Genomic DNA, 20,482 nt, shown 5'->3' on the forward strand with positions numbered 1-20,482 from the left:
CACAATTGTTGAAAGTTAAAGCCCTATGGAGGCTACATTACGGTTACATTTTCAGTCCGAAAAATATAATTTTTTTAACGAAAAAATAATTTTCTATAACAAATTTAATTTCTTATCAAAAAGGTTTGAGTTTTAAACAAATAATTAAATTTGAGCAAAAAATATGAATTTCCAAACAAAGAAGTTAATTTTCAACTGAATAATTAAGTTTTCAACCGAAGAGATGTTTTTTTTCAGCAAAAAAATAATGTTCTATCAAAAATATGAATTTTAAACAAAATACATTAATTTTCTACGAAATTATTTAATTTTAAAGCTAAAAGGATGAATAATGTACAAAACGGTTGTCTTTTCAACCTGAAAATATGATTTTTTAATATAAAACAATGAGTTTCCACCAAATGTTAAATTGTTATAAAAATTATTTAATTTGCTACCACATTGTTGAATGATCACCTAAAGCAGATAATTTTAGTACGAAACAGTTGAATTTATAACCGGAAAGGATACATTTTTGACAAAAGAGGCGAATTTTTAATAAAATACATGAATTTTCCACTAGAAAAGAACAGTTTTCAATAAAAAATATCGATTTTCAATAAAAAATGAAATAGTCACATTGTTAGTTAAAAAAAAATTCTGACCAACAAAAAAACGAATATTCAATAAGATAGTTCGAGTTTCAACCAATGAGATGAATTTTCAACTAAAATGATCAATCTTAAAAAAAAAGAATTTTCAACTGAAGAGTTGAACTTTAAAAGATAATTTTTCAACCTGGAAGATTAATTTTGTGAAACTTGAATAGTTAAATTTTCAACCAAGGAGATGAATTAAAAAATATGCATTTCTAATAAATTAGTTTAATTTTCAAGCAAGCCCTTGAATTTTCAACTTAGAAAGATTAATTTTGGAAGAAATAGTTGCACTTTCAGCCAAACAGATGAATTTTTTAGTAAATGGATTAATTTCTCCTAAAAATCGCGAGTTTCCAGCAAAATACATTAGATTGTAACAAAATTGTTGAATCTTAAAACTAAAAGCACGAATTATTTACAAAAACGGTTGAATTTTCATCCCGAAAATATTATTTTTTAACAAACTAAAAAATAATTTTCTACCAAAAAGTTAAATTTTCATAAAAATAGTTTAATATTGACGAACAAAATTAATTTTCCACTGCTTCATTTAATTTTCTACACTCAGAAAAATGTATGATACAGATTAAAATTTTCTTGAGTTTGTCCAATTTGTTAATCCTCGGCCAAACCATATTAATTTACACCCAAACAGTTGTATTTTTAATAAAAAAAAGGAAGGATTTTCAATCAAGAAGATTAATTTTAAACAAAATACATGAATTTTAAACTAGAAAAAATCAGTTTTTAATTAAAATTTGCCAATTTTTAACTAAATTAGAGTAGTTAACATTCTTTGTTTAAAAAGCTAATTCTTAAAAAAGAACAAAAAATTTTATTTTTGACAAAAGATTTCAACCCCAACGATCTTTTTTTAACCCAGAAGATTAATTTTCTGAAAATCGAATAGTTCGATTTTTAATAGAGGAGATGAATCTACAAAAAAACGAATCTTCAACAAAGTAGCATTTCTGACCAAAAAGGACGACTCTTTACCAAAATAGTTGCATTTAAAAAAAAATGAAAATACATAATAATAGACTTTTTATCCAAAAGAAGTAAGTTTCTCTTGTTGGGTTCTATTAATTTATTTCGCATTTAAGCGAAAAAAGAAGAGAAACCTTTTTTTCATCAAAACAGATAAAAAAATATTTCTTAAAAATGTATTATCAGGAAACGTTCTAAATGTTATCTAAGTTCGTGGGGTGACTTCCACTGTCTCCCTCCCTCTTTTACAACCGTTGTTTTTAGCTCAGACTAATTATGAGTTAATCTGATGATTGAATTTCATCGATTGACAAGATTAAAGAAGAAAGTGGGAGATGAAGAGAAAAAAAGTTGAAATCGTACTCGGAGGATATATGCACGAATGCAGAACTCGGTTTAATTAACTCGACTGACTTCAGTTATGAGCTTGGCTTAATTAAAGCCGCATGTCCATCGTGACTCGACGAAGCAGTCTATCGATAGATCGATCGTTTAACCCCAGACCAAATGCAACGACGGGTCGAATTCCGATGTAAAGTCTCCAGGCCTGCTGACCACTCTTCCTCAATAGGATGGTGTCTCGCCATAGTTAGCACATGCAATCAAACTACTGTGTATAGTCGTACGCAATTCGTCCTCCCGCACTCAAAAACTTTTGCCGCTGAAAACGTGTTCCAGTTTCTGCATAATGATGCACCGGAAGAGGATGGTGTCGTTGCACCAAAGCAAATCATTACACGCTGATGCTTTCAGCAGTCAGTTTTATCCCTGAAACTTACAAGCACTGCAATAAACGCGAAAACGTGATAAGGGTATATTTTACACGATTTATGGAGCTACTCCTGTCCTGCCACCCGAAACTTTACATCCGTGAAAAGGTGAACTGAATTTAAATCTGACCCTTTTTTTAATATGAGAAAAGTTTTCTTTTTTGAAGATCATTTTTTCGGAGAGCAATATTTGTGTAGAGAAAATCTTTTTTAAAGAGTGGTACATATTTTTGCGGTGCAATTAAAATTTGAAATATAATCCCAGTAGGAATCTAATTCCCAGGTGGAATTTCCAGTTTTCTCTGGGAAGGTGAGTGCCGGGAATTTGTGAGCGAATAAATCCGTTTTGATCGATTTTTGTGTCGTTGTTGGTGTGGTTAAACAATCCACAGAGAGCGAGACTCGTTTGGAGAATGACGAACCCCATTTGTCGCGCTGCTTTGTACTATTTCCTGCTTGTTTATTTCAAGGGTCTTCTTCAAACTTTAAAACTCTACACTGGACACCCTCAGGACCTCGTCAAATGCAATGCAGAGTTCGACGTAAGTATTATAATCCTTTTCGTAATTTTTTTACTTTATGTATAGTAGGGTGATTCTTATTTATACTTGGTGTATTTTTTTCTTTTTGAATTTCTTTCACATCACTCTCCAGTTTTGTTCGTATGTCTAAAAAAAATATAACAATTTGAGCGAAATCGGTTATTACTGTATTTGTCCGCATGTAAGCCGCACGTTTATTCGTTTTCAAGAACCCGAAAATTGGGGTGCGACTTATATCATGTAAAAAATTCAAAAATGAATAGTTTTTTACCCGATCTACACCCCAATTTACGATCTCTTGAAAACGAAAAAAAAGTGCGGCTTATATGCAGGTAAACACGGTATTTAGGGGTCAGAGAATTTGAAATTTAAAGAAATCATAGTCGGTCATTTAAGAATACTGAGTCATATTTTAACTAATTTTTTATTGTTTAAACAATTTTAATTTGTTTCAACAATTTGGTTTCTCAGTTGATTCCCGTAATGAAAGTCTTTTCTAGACATTATGAGTTGTTTAATCAATGATAACAATAGAATGATTAGTTTAAATAATTTTTAAAATATTTAAATAATGCGTGTTTTTTAAGTATATGGGTTACCTAAAAAAAATATTTGCGACAAATGAAAGCTCCCGAATTGAGAAATTCACATGTTATAAAATTCCCGACAGAAAATTGCTGAATTATAAAATATCCGTACAAGAAAATTACCAAATTAAAAAAATTAAATATTTGTTTATAAATATTATTTGTGTATTAAAAATACAATAATCCATTTATCATATATTTAAAAGCAAAATTATTGCTTGCATTTAAAATAACAAAAATTTATTTCAAATATATTTTCTGGAGATTTTTTTAATTATACTTATTTTAAATTGAGAAAATAATTTTAGGGACTTTGAACATTGAAAATATTTTTGTTGCTTCTAAAAATTGTTGAATATTACATTTTTTAAATAATTAGAATTTAACTTCGGAATCTTATTTCTCAGGAATTTGCAATTTCGGTAATATTATAAACTGCCGCGAATTTTATTATTCAAGAACTTTCTAATTCGGGAATTTTACAGTAAGGGGAATTTTATTTTTTCGGATTTTTCAGCCATCCGAAATATTTTATTACCTTAAATTTTTGATAGATCTTTTAAACAATTCAATTTTGTTCAAACATTTACGATTATTATTAGAAAACCATTTTCATTTGTTTAAACATTGAGATTATTCTTAGAAAACAAAGCAGTTCATTAAAATATTTCTTTTTTTCAATCACCAAAATTAAATTGAAAAAATCACATTGTGTTAACCATTTAATTTTGTTCAAACATGCAGGATTATTATCAGAAAATAATTAACTTCTTACAAATATTAAAATCTGTCGAAAATTTGGCGAGATGAAATGTTTCTCTGGCTTTCCTTAGGTAAACTATATACTTGAAAAAACACTCAATAATAAAATAATGATAAAATTATTTAAACAAATTATTTTATTGTAACCATTGATTAAAGAACTCATAACAGTTAGAAAATAATTCTTATTCTCTGACGAATTCCGAATAATATACTAAAATATGGAATTATTTGTAACATCTCGTCACCTTTAGATATTATAGATTTAGAAAAAGCCGAACGTATCGCGACAATTTGTTTCTCTGAGTGAGAGAATACTCTCCTAATTCATTCAGATTAAAAAAATAGGTGCTACGTGCATAAAATTTACTTAAAAAGTGAGATTTTTTTATGATTGTTTTTAAATATGCATATTACTTTTCGAAAAATATCTTTTCGTAAAAATTCTGGAAGTTTTTGCATACAATAGGGAAAACCCACATAATAGCAATTAGATGAAAAATTTTTAAACATGGGCCCCAGAAAAAATATTTGAAGAAAAGTTTATTTAATAAAACCTTTAATTGCTTTTTCATTACTAAAATTGGATAAAAGCAGCAACAAATATATTAAAAGGAAGAAGAAATATTAATTGGTGTCATAAGAAATCATTTTCATTTATTCGCAACAAACATACAGTTAAACTGTGCAATGTTAGTCGATCCTGCTCTAGGTGTTAAATTTCTCATCTCGTCGCTGTCATTTGTCTTTTCCCTATTCTATGAGAAAAGAACCAGAACTTTGGCAATCCTTGCGAAAAATGTTGAGGGATAATCATAATTTTTATGATTTATACCCCAGCATCAAATTTTTTTTCAATTGATCTCTCTAAAACTACTATTTATATTGTTAAAAAAAAACTTAAATACGAAAATCTCCATTTTTTACGCAAATTTGATGATCTGACAAAATTAGAAGAATATTTCCGAACCCATAGAAACAAACTGTTTGGATACGCTCACCGAAAAATGAAAACAAGTTTCTTGTGAAGAAGTCTACCGTGAAGAAATTATATGAAGTTTTTTAGTATGAGCGATGGGTCAACCATTTCTTACGTAAGATAGTTTTTAATTTCACTATTTTATCGATAGTTTCACTAATTTTTTTTTAAATTTAATTCCTCCAGCGAAAAGTTAAAAAGCAATTAAAAAGTCATTTATTTATTTGAAAATTGATACTTTTAGTTTAAAATTCATACTTTTGGTTGAAAAATCATCTTTTTGGTTATTTTTTTTAAATTGAAGGTTTAACAATTTGGTTGAAAACTCTAGTGTTCGGTTGTAAATAAACTGTTTTGTAGAAAATTTATATTTTTAGTATGAAAAATTCACGAGTTGATAAAAAACTCAACAACTTTCTTCAAAAGTAATTTCCTTAGTTAAAGTTTCATTATTTTGTTTCAAAATTTCTTTCTTTGTTCGGAAGCTTAAGGATTTTGTCGAAAATTCGTTTCCCCTTTTGTAATAATTTATGTTTTTTATATAATTTTTCTTTATGAACTAATTGTTGAAAAATTTTTTTTTTTAATTGAAAATTAATTCTTTTGACCGAAAATAACTATTTGGTTGAAAATTCTACTATTTGGTTCAAAATAAACTTTTTTGTTAAAAATTTATATTTTAGGGTTGAGAAATCAACTGTTATATAGAGAATTCATATGTTTGACTTGAAAATTTCACTAGCTGGGATAAAATTAAAAAAAATCGTAGGAAATAAAAAAAGTAATTAGTTCAAGGTTCACCATTTGGGTTAAAAATGCATTTCTTCAGCTTAAAATTGAATCATTTAGTTGAAAATTGTTATTTTTTCTTTGTGAAAAGTAAGTTTTTAAACTGAAATTTTAATTATTCTATTTTCGATTAAAAATTTACTTTTATTAGTTGAAAATTTAATTATTTTATTAGAAGTTCATCTATTTCGTTAAAAGTTGAATTCTTTCTTGATTGACCTATCAACTATTGCATTTCTTGTTGGACATTTATCTTCTTACACTGAAAAGAATGTTTATTTGAATCAAACAAATTATTTCTTCAATATGGGGTCGAAAAATGTTTGTTTGATTCAAATAAATTTTTTGTTTGTCCTTATTTGTTTGGTCAAGTTAAATGTGTGGTTTGTTTAAATAAATTTCTTGTTTAACATAAGTAAAGTTCTTATTTACATTGAATATATATATTTTTAAAATTAATTAAAGATGTTTCTCAAGTGAAGTAAATCTTTTTTTTACACATAAGCTCAAAATTGAGCACTCTTTATAAAAATAATGTATAAGCTCGATAATATGGTATTGTTAATCATAAATATCATTGTATGTGTAAAAGTAGATACACTTTTTCAATCCGAACGCTTCATTCTGGTTAATTCTTAACTCTGTGCATCTCATTTCTGTATGGAACAATCATAAATTAAAAGAATGAGAAATGAATCAGAGTTAGACATTTGAATTTAATGTATATATATATATATATATATATGTGTGTGTGTGTGTGTGTGTGTGTGTGTGTGTGTGTGTGTGTGTGTGTGTGTGTGTGTGTGTGTGTGTTTCTGCTATTAAGTATACATTGATAATTATTATAGAAAAGAACATGATTGATTTCATAAATCATCTTTATAAAGAAAGGAGGTTAGTATTGAAAAAGACTTGCATCCGAAATCTTCAATTATATCCAAAGTAAAAACCCTAAACTTCAAGTAGTTCCTAAACTAGAGATATTGCGTCAATTTTTCAATTAATTAATGATTTTATAGTAAATCAGAACCTTTAGAATAATACAACACTGAAAAAAATACGAATGCCATCAAATAAATCACATGATCAATTAATTTAGATTCTAGATCAGTCCCTTAGGCACCGCCGGCATCGCTTTAGCACGCCTAGTGGCACTTTCTAGTACTGCTTTGTACTGTATTTTTTGTTAGAATCAAATACACTGAAACTCTTTTATACCGCCGATTTTGGGGCTGACCTTGAGTGTGAATTAACTCATTGTAGCCCGCTCCGCTTTTGTTTGTTCACTCTTTACTGCTCGCCTGATTGACAACCGCGGACCCCGTGGCCCCCGCGCAGTTCCTGTTAAACTTACGTATGACCCAACTTCAATTATCGGAATGGCTATATAAGGGAGGACTATTAAAGTGTTTCACTGTAAATATTTTTATGAATTCGAACAAACAGATTTTAAACAAATGCATTATTTAATAATAGTCAATTTCTTATTTAAATCAGACAAATTGTACTAAACAAATTATTTGTTGCAATCAATGAGGCAAAAAGTTTCCATTTCTTAAAATAAAATATACCTTTTCCTAATTAAAGCAAAAAATTTGTTTGATTCAATTATATGGAATCAAATAAATTTTGTTGTTTGATTCAAACAAACATTTTTCCGAGTTTAGATTGAAAATTCATGTGCTTGGTTGGAAGTTTTACTGCATTCTCCAAAGTTAATTTATTTGATTAAAAATTCATCATTTTAGTTGCAAATGAAATTGAAAATGAATTTTTCGTCAAAGATGTATTTTTTTGGGTTAATAATTAAACTATTTTTTATAAAATTCATCCTTTTGTTTCGAAAATTTCACAGTATGATAGAAAATTCAACCAGTTGGTAAGAAATACGCTTTTTTAATCAAAAGTAATTTTTTTTAATGCAAATGTAACTATTCCATATTTGGCTACAATTGATGATTTCAGTTAAAAATACAAGTACTTGGTTAAAATTGTATGTAATTTGATCCAAATTGGACCATTTGGTTGAAAATTCATCTTTGTAGGTAGAAAATTAAACTATTTTATTGAAACTGTAGTTATTTTGCAAAAATTCGTCTTTGTTGTTAGAAGATTAATCTTCTCAGTTGAAAATTAAACTATTCGGTTTAATATTTATGTATTTGGCTGGGAATTGTTTTTTTATCAATAAAAATTAATCCTATTGGAAAATTGAACTTTTGTTAAAAACAGGCGTTTTTTATTTGCAAGTTTATCTCTTTTGTTAGACATTTTATATCTTTCGTTAAAAATGTTCCTTTTTGGTTGGAAATGAACCGGCTTTGATTAAGGATTCAACTATTTTGTTGAAAATTGGTTCAATTCAATTCAATTAAACTTTTCTGGTTAAAATTGAATCATCTTCTAAATTTATTTCCAGTTTGAAAATTCGACCATTTCGTTGAAAAATCATATTTGTAGGTTAAAAATTTAATGAATTTAATTTAGTAATTAATTTAAAATTTCGAGAAAGAAACCTTACGTAATTTATGCGCGATCCCTTATTGCTGTTTTAAAAAGCAATTTTAAAAGTAATTAAGCTTGAAAATATTTTTTCTTCATTTTTTTAAAAACCCATCGGTGATTTTTCAGAACCTGAATTAGTTATCCGATTTCCATAAAAATTAATATTCTGAAGTTTTTGTGGTCCGTAAATCTTTACTTCATAAACGAATTTGCAATTTCAAATTGGTGTAAATTCACTTTGAATATTTTCAGAAAAACCACGACCATTTTATCCATTTTAAACGGGTTTTAAATTTTTCTAACGGATTTGGAAAACGGCGAGAAATTCTATTAGTCTCAAAAAGAGCAAGATAAATAACTATGTTCGATAAAGAATTTGAAATTTCAAACAAACAATTATAACTATTTTTTTTAACATTTTCGTTTTGAAATTTTTAAATTCAAATATTCATAAAATTGTAAAAAAAATATTGTCAAACCATTAAGATAAGTGTCGACTTATTCCTATTGAAAATCAACGTATATGGTAACAAATAATCCTGTGACTTGGGCACGGACTGTCTAGTCGATTTCAAATGAATTCGTTTGTTACTTAAATTTTAATTATTTAAACAATTTTATTGTATTTAAGCAATTTTATTTTTATAGAATATCACGAATTATTGATATTTATTGAATTCTATGCACTATTAAATAAACTTGGAAGCGTATATTTTGTTATTTTTATTGTTTAAACAATTTATTTTTGTTTTAATCTAACTTGCTAATAAAAAAAACTAGAAAATCATGCTTTCGTGTTAGTCTTTAAATAAGTTTTAAAATGTTAGCCTACATTTTATGTGTCCATATTAATTCTTCTTAGTGAAAAAATTTGTATTAATTTGTATTAACGAATATTTATAGAAATAGATATTGACATTTATTAATTGAGTCATAGCTTTTAGAAAATACCATCCACTTAAGATATTATAAGATAATAAATTTTTGAGCAAATTAAAATGGTTTAAAGAATAAGAAGTAACATGGTATATGTAAGATTTAGCCTAAACTTTTGAAACTTATTAAGAAACTAGCATGAAGGTACGAGTTCTTATATTTTTCAGTTTAGAAGATAAATTTAAAGAAAAATTAATTGTTTAAAGAATAAAAATAACAATTGAAATAAACATATATGTTCTCCAAGTTTATTTAAAGAGACCATAGCATTAGTAAAATACCTTTAATTTGCGATATTACATATAACTATGTAACATTGTTCAAATTAACAAAAATGGTTTAAACGATTAAAAATTAATTATCAAATACATTAAATCTTGTAATTACTTTATCCATGGAGATCTATGAAAATGAGAAAAAATGTATAATTAATCAAATTAATTTTATATTATATTATCTTAACAATGAATATAATTAATTACAAAAAGTGTCGTAAAAAAATTTAATTCTTTCGTTTCTCGGGTCACCCTGGTGACTTAGGGTGCAACAAAATGCATTGCAAATTTTCCTAAAGAAAGAAATTTTATTTTTTTAAATTTAAATTGATCAATATTAATTTTAAGACGTGTCTCGAGCCTTTGAAATTAACATGGGATTTGCAATTTTAAAAGCTTAGCTTTCGGAAGAATAAGAACTACTGGTTACTAACCTTTTTTAAATTTAATTTCATTGACTACTTCAGAAGAATTTTAAAAAATACTTTCCTCTTCATGACTATTAAATTTGACTCCTGGTTTTGTGTCCGGAAAAGTGCCCTCTGTGAAAAGTTTTCAAAAATATTGAAATTAATTTTAAATAGCTTAAGCAATCATTTCTTAATTCTTATTTTCTTTGAAAATCACGAGACGTTAGTATTTTTAAAGTAATGAGACATTTAGTAAATTTTAAGAATCATATTTTTAACGGAATTTTTCAATTGTTTAAACAATTCATATTTTTTCAATTATTTGTTTTCCTTCCCAATAAAGAAGAATTTATAATTATTAAAATAAATATCAATGGAAGAGATCTTGGTTGAAAGTACTGTAATGAAAGACTGCGAAAATTGAAAACAGTTCCCAAATTCGATTATATTTTCGTCTTAAATTGGACTTAAATTACGTTCAGATTTAATTTGACTGCAGAGAGCTGAAAGCCAGAATAACTCCATAACACAGAGTCGTAATTCTTTTCGTGATACGGTTCTTTTGTTTTTCCATGACAGCTTGACACTGTGCTTATAATTGCAAACAACATCATGATTAATTGCAGCGAATCTGAGATTTTATCACATAAAGTTGTATTTCATTGACTGGGCTTACGCGAAAATGCAAATCCAGAGCGAAAAATGCATCTTTTTCTATATTTTTCTTGCCATGTCTTAGTATGACCATTGAGGAAATGAGCAAGAAGAATTAATGAAAAAATCCTAATTTTCTATGGTTTGACTTTGGATTTGATGGACCCCACAAAAAAATCATCTGCTTGGCGAACCGTATTTTTTCTAATGCTTTTGGTTTACTATTTGTTTATCACTGATTGATGCTATTAGTGTTAAAAAAAGGTTGCTTTTGATATATTTATAGAATACAAGGACACTTTTTCAATAAATGGAATATGTGGAATCCAAAGGAATCCTTCACGAATCTTTAGGGTACTGGAAATCTCCCATCTTTAAGGTGTTAGATCAAAATCGGAATTTTGCTGTGGTGGGTTATGAGTGGCTACAGTGTCTTTGAAATTAATTTTTTCATTGACAACAGAATTTCTTCAGCTCCTAGATGACAGAATTCTCACTGGAGAATGCAAAATTTCCGACGTTCTAGGAACAACAGGTTATTTTGTAAACAAATTCAAATTTCGGGTTCACGCAAAAATCCGAATTTTCCGATAATATCCTACAAATAGCCAGATCTTCTTAGAAATTTACTTTTTCATTCCGAATAGGATTTTGTAAACTTCCATATAGTACTGACTTTCTTGAAGAATACAAAATTTAGGACGTGCTAGAAGCAACAGAAAATGAAAAAACTTCGGGTTCAAGCGGCATTCCGAATTTCCCGATAAGATCCCATAAATGGCTAGCTTTGTTGAAATCTACTGTTTTACTCTGAACCGAATTTTTTTTTGCTCCTAGATAGTAAGTTTTCTAAAGATTATAAGAGTTCTGAAGTTCTAGAAGCAACAAGGAATTTTTTAGAAAATTTCAAATTTCGGGGTCAAGTGAGAAAACCAAATTTGTTGATAGTGTCCTATAAATGGCTAAATCTTCCTCAAAAATTACTTTTTCATTCCGAACAGAATTTTTTTAGCTCCCAGATAGCAACTTTTTTAAAGAATACAAAATTTTCGACTTTCTATATGGAGAGAAATTTCGGGAGATTAATTCACGGCACTACTTCTTGATTTTATTATTGATTTAGATTCAAGCATTGGTCTCGCAGTTGCAGACATTAGGCCACATCCCTTTACTCTCAAGTCTCGAATTCACTGATTTTAGATCAGATTCCGAGACTTTAAATCACGTAAAAATTATAGTTCTAAAATCACGCGCTTTCGTAAATTAATATCTTGAAATTTCTCTCCGTGTAGAAGCAATAGGAAATTTTCCAGAAAATGTAAACTGTCAGGATCAGGGGAAAACTAAATTTTTTGTTGGTGGACAGTAAAGTGTTACAGTGTCTGAAAATAATTTGTTCTTGGTCACAGAATTTCTTTAGCCCCCAGATAGGAAATTTCTTTAAGATTACAAGATTGCCGAAGTTTTAGGAACAAAAAGGAATTTTTTTGAAAATTTTAAATTCAGGGATCAAATGAAAAAACAGGAAAGTCCTATAGTGTCCTATAAATAGCTACAGCTTCTTTGGAAGTTAATTTTTCATTCCTATCAGAATTTTTTAGCTCCCAGATAGCAACTTTCCTGAAGAATACAAAATTTCCGACGTGCTAAGAGCAACAGGAAATTTTGTAGAAAATTTAAAATATTGGGTTCACGCAAATATCCAAATATTCTGATAGTGTCCTATAAATGAATACAGCTTATTCGACATTTACTTTTTCCTTCCGAACAGAATTTTTGTGGCTCCCAGATATTAACTTTCTTGGAGAATACAAAATTTCGGACGTGCTAGGAGCAACAGAAAATTTTATAGAATATTTACGCTTTCGGGGTCAGGTGAAAAACCGAATTATCCGATGGTGGACTGTGAATGGATACAGCTTCTTTGAAATTTGTTTATGTGTATCCAAAAGTGGAATTATTTACCATTTTAAATTAAATTTGCCTATTTTTAAAATTTTCTATTTTTATGTACTTTTACATTCAAATTCTGTTTGAATTCTGCATCTATTCTTAAACAAAAGAGAAGTCCGACGTTCTGAGAAAATTTTATTAAATTGTGTAAATTAAAAAATGTTAACAATTGTTTTTAACAGAGAATTTGCTTTTTCGAATGTTACAATTTAAAAAAAATGAAAAAGCTAGGTTCACCGAAATCCGGTAAGCGTAGAATTTATATTTTGGGTAAACACAGGGAAACTAGAAAAGGCGACTAGTTTCACCGAAATTCGGTGAGCGTAAGACAAATATTTTCAGTGTGCCTAGACACTAAAGATGTTTCATAATTTGTATGTATAAAAAAATTACTGTTTCTTGAATAAAAGAAAATAAGATTTTTTAAACTTATAACGTCTAATAAAAATTAATTTTTCACTTAAGATTATTATCAGCTTTTCATTAATTGAAAAAGTCTAAAAATTTCCTTTCAGTTGATGAGACGCCAGTAAACAAACTTTCATTCATTGCACCAAAATTTTTCGCAGGGTAGAAGGTGCTTTAAAAATAATGTTATTTTTCTATATAATTTTCAGAATAACCACACGGACAGAAATTTCGGGAGATTAATTCACGACCCTACTCCTTGATTTTATTACGCTTTTGCGCCAGAACTGATATCTTAGAACTCTTGCTTCTAAAGCATAGGCCTTGAAAATTCAGGCAGTAGGCTACATCTGTTTGCCCTCAGGTCTCGAATTCCATGCTTTTAGATCACAGAGTCCAATGTTTTAAATCACGTAAAAATTGTAGCTCTAAAATCACGGACTTCATTCAACTAATCTCTTGACATTTCTCTCCGTGTATGTTTTAAATCATTTTTTGTCAGATGAAATTGTTAGCACCCTGCTACAAAAATTATAAATTACGAGAAACATGTTTTTCATATTTTAAACTTTAATCCATAATTGTTTATACAAATTATTATAAGAAACAAAATTCACAGCTTTGTTGAATTTTGGTTTTAACCTGATTGGAAAGGTCCAATTAAAATTTTTTTTTTCAATGCGATCATTGATCCAGGTTAACCTCTTAGCCTCGTATATTGGTACCCCATGCGCTTCGATGGTGGTCGCTTCCTGCTGGCCCATCGTAGTGAGTCAGCACCAATAAATCGGGCGATTTGTGATGCGGTACGGGAACGACCATCTCTGTTCGAATAATGTCGAGGTCGATAGCACGAGTGGTAGTTACCGCCTTTCTTTATTACTCAATCATTCGATACATGCAAATTTTAACACAAAAAATTCTTTACATAGCTTGCATATTCATTAAGACATCTTCTTCCCTTTTGCGTACCCTTAACTCTCCATTCAGCCTCCCGCCCCCTCAACATTTTTTCGTTTTCCGGAAAAAGAAATTTCCTATTTTAATCCGCTAAATAATTTTGAAAGCTTTCAATATTTCTCGTAATGAATCAAAATCTTTTCTAATATCTGGACATCCTTTTCTCTAAATTTGAATCAGTTGAACAGTTTACCAATTTCAATCAGTGACTTTTTTTTACTAGTGACAGTGACTAATTTATATGAGTTATTTTTACTGATAAATAAGTTAGTTTTACTGATTTGTCAGTAAAAAGTTTCACTAATTTAAAACTAAAGAGTTTAAATTTCCGTTAAATCTTTTGAAATCATATGACATTCTTCTAAATCCGTGAATCTTGTCCATCTTTTTAAGTCACTTAAGATCCTTCGAAATCCTGAGAAGTCGCCGAAATCCCCTTATACATATGTATATCTTAAAATCTGGTATAACCCCTTAAAAGTATTTGAAATTTTATTAAATCTCTTTAAATTCCTGAAAATTGTCGAAATCCCATTAAATATCTACCAATAATCGCATCATTTTATAATTTGTTTATAATATCTTAAGGGATCTATATTCAAACAATTTAAATTCTTGGAGTCCCTATAAAAATGTGTTGCGAAAAAAATGTCACTTTTTCCATACTTCGATTGAAAAATTGATCATTGGACTAAAATTGCCGGCTTTAGATTTTTTTAGTCATAAAATGTATATATCATCCCATTGTGCTGCCTATGTTTTATCTTTTTAGTTTAGAAATATTTTTAAAGACACAATTTTTTAATGGGCTATGATTTAGATGTCCGCTATTTGAGTTTTGTCTTTTTTATTTATTTTTTATTGTTTTTATTTTCTCAGTGTCTAACATACATGTATTAAATTTGTGTACATATATTATTATTATCTCCTTTTACATTATCGTCTTTTTACATCATTAATTGAATAATTGTTAACACATTTTTAACGAAAATAAGAATTTGGTCTTAATCATTTCAAATTTTGTCTAAGAATTTAAAATATAATTCAAATGCCAGTTACAAAATACAGCAAGTAAATTTTTAAATGTTACTAATTGCAAAACAAGAAAAAAAAATAATTTCCCTTAAAAATGAGTTAGAAAATTTACATTAAATTATTTAGAATGATACCAATATAACAAGGTTTAATTTTGATAAAAATTTAATACAATTTTTTTAATCTCGCTATTGTGTATAGAGAAAATGAAACCAAGTCCTTTACTATAAATATGAAAATTATTAACGTCAAAGGAATTTTTCACAACATCTTGAATTATTATTATCCTTGAGCTGCTTATTTGTACTCTGACCTGAATATATCCGTATAAGAAGCTTAATATATAAATCAAAGGCATTTTAATTATTAATTTTTCTGAAAGTATCAAATGAAAGACTCTTAACTAATTAGAGATACAAGCTTACAAGTGTATGTGACTTAAATTGAAGTCTTATCTTTTGATAAGAATATTCGCATCATTTTTCTTTATAGAATGTCCTTCAGAAGGGTCGAAACTTTTAATAAAATTAATTTAATTCAGTAAGGAGTCTTCACAATATGGAGACGATTTTTTTTGTCAGTAATAAATTAACTTTCTTCCTAGATATTGAACTTTTAGTCGAATATCCGCCTTTAAAAAAAACCTATATCTTTGTTATTTGGTTATTCTCCATGTTTCACTGTTAATTTTTTAAAAATCATGAAATTTTTAACAACATAATTTCATTTTTATCTAAATTTTTTATTTTTCAACCTACAAAGATATTTTTTTTTAACAAAAAAGATTAATTTTCTACCCAAAATGCCGAATTTTCAACAAAAAGTTGAATTCTGAACGCAAGATGTTATACTTGATATTTCAACCGAAGAAGAAATAAATTTCCAACAAAATAGTCAAATTTTCAATCAAAAAGTTGAATTTTCAACCAAATAATAACATTTTTAACTGGAATTCTGATTTTTAGGAGAAATTCAATTAAAACGAAGAAATATAAATACAAGGCAAATAAATTAGTAAAAACAATATGATGTTAGGGTGACCGCAAGCTATATTTTATAAATTCCCTAACTTTCGCTGACCAGTTTTCCCTTACCCTTGTCATTAATACTCAATGACCAAACTTTTAAACTTGGTAAGATTTGTAAAATGTAATCTTTTGTAAATGGATTAAAACAATTTAAATTAAAATTAAAACATTTGAACTTTTGTTGACTGCCATTTAAAGTATCTTTTATATAAACTCCCTGACTTTTGAAATCGTTTTCATATGCTCTAATTTTACCTGACGAATATAATTTCCAAGAAAAACAAAGAGTTAGAACTTTAAAATGTTTTTTCTTCTGTTAAAACTAGAGAATTCTGTCATGCAAGGTAAAATTTATTTTTAAAGATACAACTTTTTCGAACTGTCAAATATTTTGACGACGGAAAAATCCCGAAAAATAAATTGGCTGACACTATGAAATTTGCAAATAATAAAATTTCCGAATTATAAAATTTCCGAATAATAAAATTCCTGAGTAATAGAATCCCCTTAAAATAAAATTCCCGACAGAATATTGCCGAATTTTAAAATGTTCGAACTACAAAATTCATGGATTTTACAGTGTTAGCAATTTTATTTTTCGGGATCTTTTAGTCGTCTCATAATTTCATCGCAGTTTATGAAATAATGAGGAGAAGGATATTTATTCGAAAGTTAAAGTTTTATATTGTTATGGAAATTTACTTTTCACAAAATTCGTATGCTTTAAATATTTTCAATGGCATACACGGGGGGAAATCATTAGAAATTTAAAGAATTATCGATTTTATTATTTAATTTTATTATTATATTAATAGCGTACAAAAAACTTCTTTTCTACGCTAGAATGACTCTTTTGTACCTAGCGTATTCGAAATTTTTTGTTTCAGTAATTTTTTCCATCTTCTTGAAATACTTCAAATACATTATGAATCGAAAGGGCATTACAAGTTAAATTGCGATAATTAATTTAAACCTGATTATGGCATGAGTCTCATTTTCACAAATTACTATGTATTTTGTTAAAATGAAAACAAACTTAACGACCGATAATAGAGTACCATTAAGTGCCAGTTGATCCCAATTCCGTAAATTTATCTGACAGGTAATACACTATAAGTACCGATCGAAGGATCTTTATTAAAATCATTCGATTGGAAAGTACTTTAACGTGAAAGGCAAATTTTACGAATGCGCTCTAATTGGGGGTAAGATCTTCAATTTCCGGATCACTGGATTAAAAGTAGGTTGATTATCTTCCAAGTAAACGCTGTTTTATTGGTAATTTCATCTAATTTTGTATACTTTGATTTTATCAGATTTTTTTTCGGCTTTTCCAATACTTTAAATAGTCTCTATAATTATCACAGAATACGGAGCTTTGAGTTTATTTGAAGCCAACAAAAATACCAGACACTCAAAGCTTTTTTTAAGCCGAATAACTCTTTTAATTAAAATAGATAAAACAGAAAATTCAGAAAAAAATCTTTAAAAACATAAACTGAAAAAAATGTCACTCAAGCACTTAAAGTACGAGGGTAGTTCAATAAGTCCTTAGAATGACCAACATATGGCGCGCGAATCGCTCCAAATCATCTGTTTTCAGTCAGCACCACTCCCGGCTAGATATATGGTGCAGTCACAGTCCACATCTTCTGAGTTTACGTGTTTTTATAAACAATTGAAAAAAAAAATTGTTCGTTAAGAAAAATGGAAAAAAACGAGTTCAGAGCGGTAATCAAACATTTTTATTTAAAGGGTTTAACTCCATATGAGATAAAAAATGAATTGGACTCAGTTCATGGCACATCTGCCTTATATGCAAATGAAAAATTATGCTAACTCCATGACCTAGACTTTTCTTGAGATCTCGTCTGATTTGATAGGAGATTGGTATTTTCTATTCAAATTTAAATTTTTTTTATTTTCGACAGCTGGACTTTTAAATTTACAATTTGAAAAAATCCATTTTCATATTTTTCATTTTTCAATGTCTGTATGTTTTAAAATTGTTGGATTACAATATTTTGTTTTGTTTTTTAAGGGTGTTAACTAAATGTGAATGAAGTACTCAATTTTTAAAGTGTTTAATTGCCAAAATTGCTTAATTAAAAATCGTGAATGCCATAAGAACGCTATAATTTTAAATTGTTTTAGTTTAAAAATCTTCCACCTTAAAATAGAATAAAACTGCCGCCATTACAAAATATCTAACATTATGAAACTTCCAAAGTAGAAAAATACCGAATCGAAACAATTTAGGAAATGCTACAGTAGGGGAAGTGAGGGGGCGAGGGTACGTAGGTGAAGCGGGGCGAAATTGGCTAAAAGTAGGCTAGGGGAATAGAAGGAGTAGGGTTAGTGAGGGAAAGTAAGGTAAGGGGAGGATGAAAAGTGAGGAGTCATATGGGGAGCAGAAGTAGAGGATGAAAGGGAAATGAGGGAAGCGAAGTAGGAGAAATGAGTGGAGATTAAGTAGGGTAAATGAGAGGAAGGAAAAGTAGACGCGAGAAAAGTAGAGGAATTGAGGGGAAATAGGACTGGTTAGTAGAAGAAGTGAGGGAAAATAAGGAATGTATAGGGAGGTAAGTGAAGGGAAGTAGAAGAAATTACTGTAAGTGCGGAAGTGTAGTGAGGGAAGTAAAATGAGGGCTATTATGGTAGTGCGGGTGAGTTAAGGACGCAAATTGATGGTTGGGGAAGCGAAATAGGGGAAATGGAGTATCAGTTTGGAATGTGAGAAGAGGGGGAACTATAGAAGGAAGAAGTTGGGGAAGGAAGGGATAGCGAAAAGTGAAGCGTTGTGAAGGAAAGTAGGGGGGAAAGGAGAAATCAGAAGGTGTAAGAGAAGAAAAGTATGGGGAGGGATGTTTGAACACGAAACTCTTTTTTGTAGTCGTGTGGCGCTTACTTCGACTTTTTTCTGAATTATTTTATTTTCACGGATTTTAATTTGAAATTATCCACTATTAAATTGTGCAATTTGTGAATTCATAATCTTTCTGTGCAAAATTTCGCTAAAAATCTTTCTTTATATTTGTAAAATTAAAAAAGTAATTGTTGAAGAAAAATATCTCAGAGTACAAAAGGCATGTGGCAAAGGAACAGCTTAATGGGTTAAAGGAAACTGTTTTTCTTTTTTAAGAAAGAAACAAAACTTGATAATTACTGCTTTGAAACTGGCGAAATAACCACAGGGGCAATGAATCTTTTTTTTATTGTTCTTTTTCTCGCACATTCTCGCATTTTCTTCGCGGATGCCCGATACCATCGGGAACATGAAATTCAAGGTCTGAAATGTTTTTTCAGAGCCAATCATTTAACGATTGATTACATATCGAATTTCCATTATGATCATTCTTATATTTCCGAGAAGCTGGTAAACAAAGATTTACAAAGGTAAGCGCTTCTGTATCCTGTAGAGAATTCCCCACATAAAATAATCAATTTTATTTTTATGAGCGCTGAGGGGAAAATCGGATACAATCTACAAATCGGAAATTATATGACAATATCAGCACTTTCGTGTCAATATGCATTTCACGACTCGGCACTGAATCATTGTAATACCTACTGTGAAAGCAGTCAAAAATGTATATCCGTTCTCCCAGAGAGATTCATCGAGGGGCAATTTATAGCGAAAGTGCATTCAATATTTATCTTTTTCCACTCGTACGTTTCTAATGACTTCGAATTGAATTATTTAATACTATTTATTTGAGGTATTTTAATATATGGACTAATTTCACATATCTGTTATTATCGCTTTATGGAATACATGTAGTTAATTGGTATTAATTTAATGTATTTTGACATTTTAAAGTATATAATTGTACGAAACATAATTAGAATCGTATAATCTGTTCAATGATATATCTGCAAATTTGCTATTTTTATCATTGCAATCTCATTAACGCAGCATTTATTTAGATTTTCCAAGCTTTTAGTATTTCTCATTACATGTTCCATTAGTGAGGTCGTATATTTGAGGGGTCACTTTCAGCCATTAAATTTTAGTTATTTCATATGAGAAATAAAATTTTACTAACGACAATTATAAGAGAAATAAAATTTGTGTATAATTTCTTTGATATATCCACATATTCTGGCTCATTACACAGGCCGACAAAATTTGACAAAGGTCCGGAACCAGAGACCAAACCTTGTATACCCGAAGGTTTTTGCTGCGCTGAATCCGAATCCGACCTCAGAAAAATTCCATCACCCTCAGTTTTCGAGATATTGTAACCTAAAAGTGCAAAAAACA

General features: G+C 28.8%; 1 protein-coding gene across 1 annotated transcript in view; it reads left to right on the top strand.

Moving 5' to 3' along the window:
* The window catches only part of LOC117170239 (collagen alpha-1(XVIII) chain-like), a 611,475-nt gene that overhangs the window by 488,362 nt on the left and 102,631 nt on the right, over window positions 1-20,482 (top strand). Inside the window, 1 exon segment of the mRNA XM_033356868.1 lies at window positions 2,866-2,937. Coding sequence (XP_033212759.1) covers window positions 2,866-2,937 — 72 coding nt within the window.

Source organism: Belonocnema kinseyi, chromosome 3, assembly GCF_010883055.1.
Source record: "Belonocnema kinseyi isolate 2016_QV_RU_SX_M_011 chromosome 3, B_treatae_v1, whole genome shotgun sequence".
Taxonomy (NCBI): domain Eukaryota; kingdom Metazoa; phylum Arthropoda; class Insecta; order Hymenoptera; family Cynipidae; genus Belonocnema; species Belonocnema kinseyi.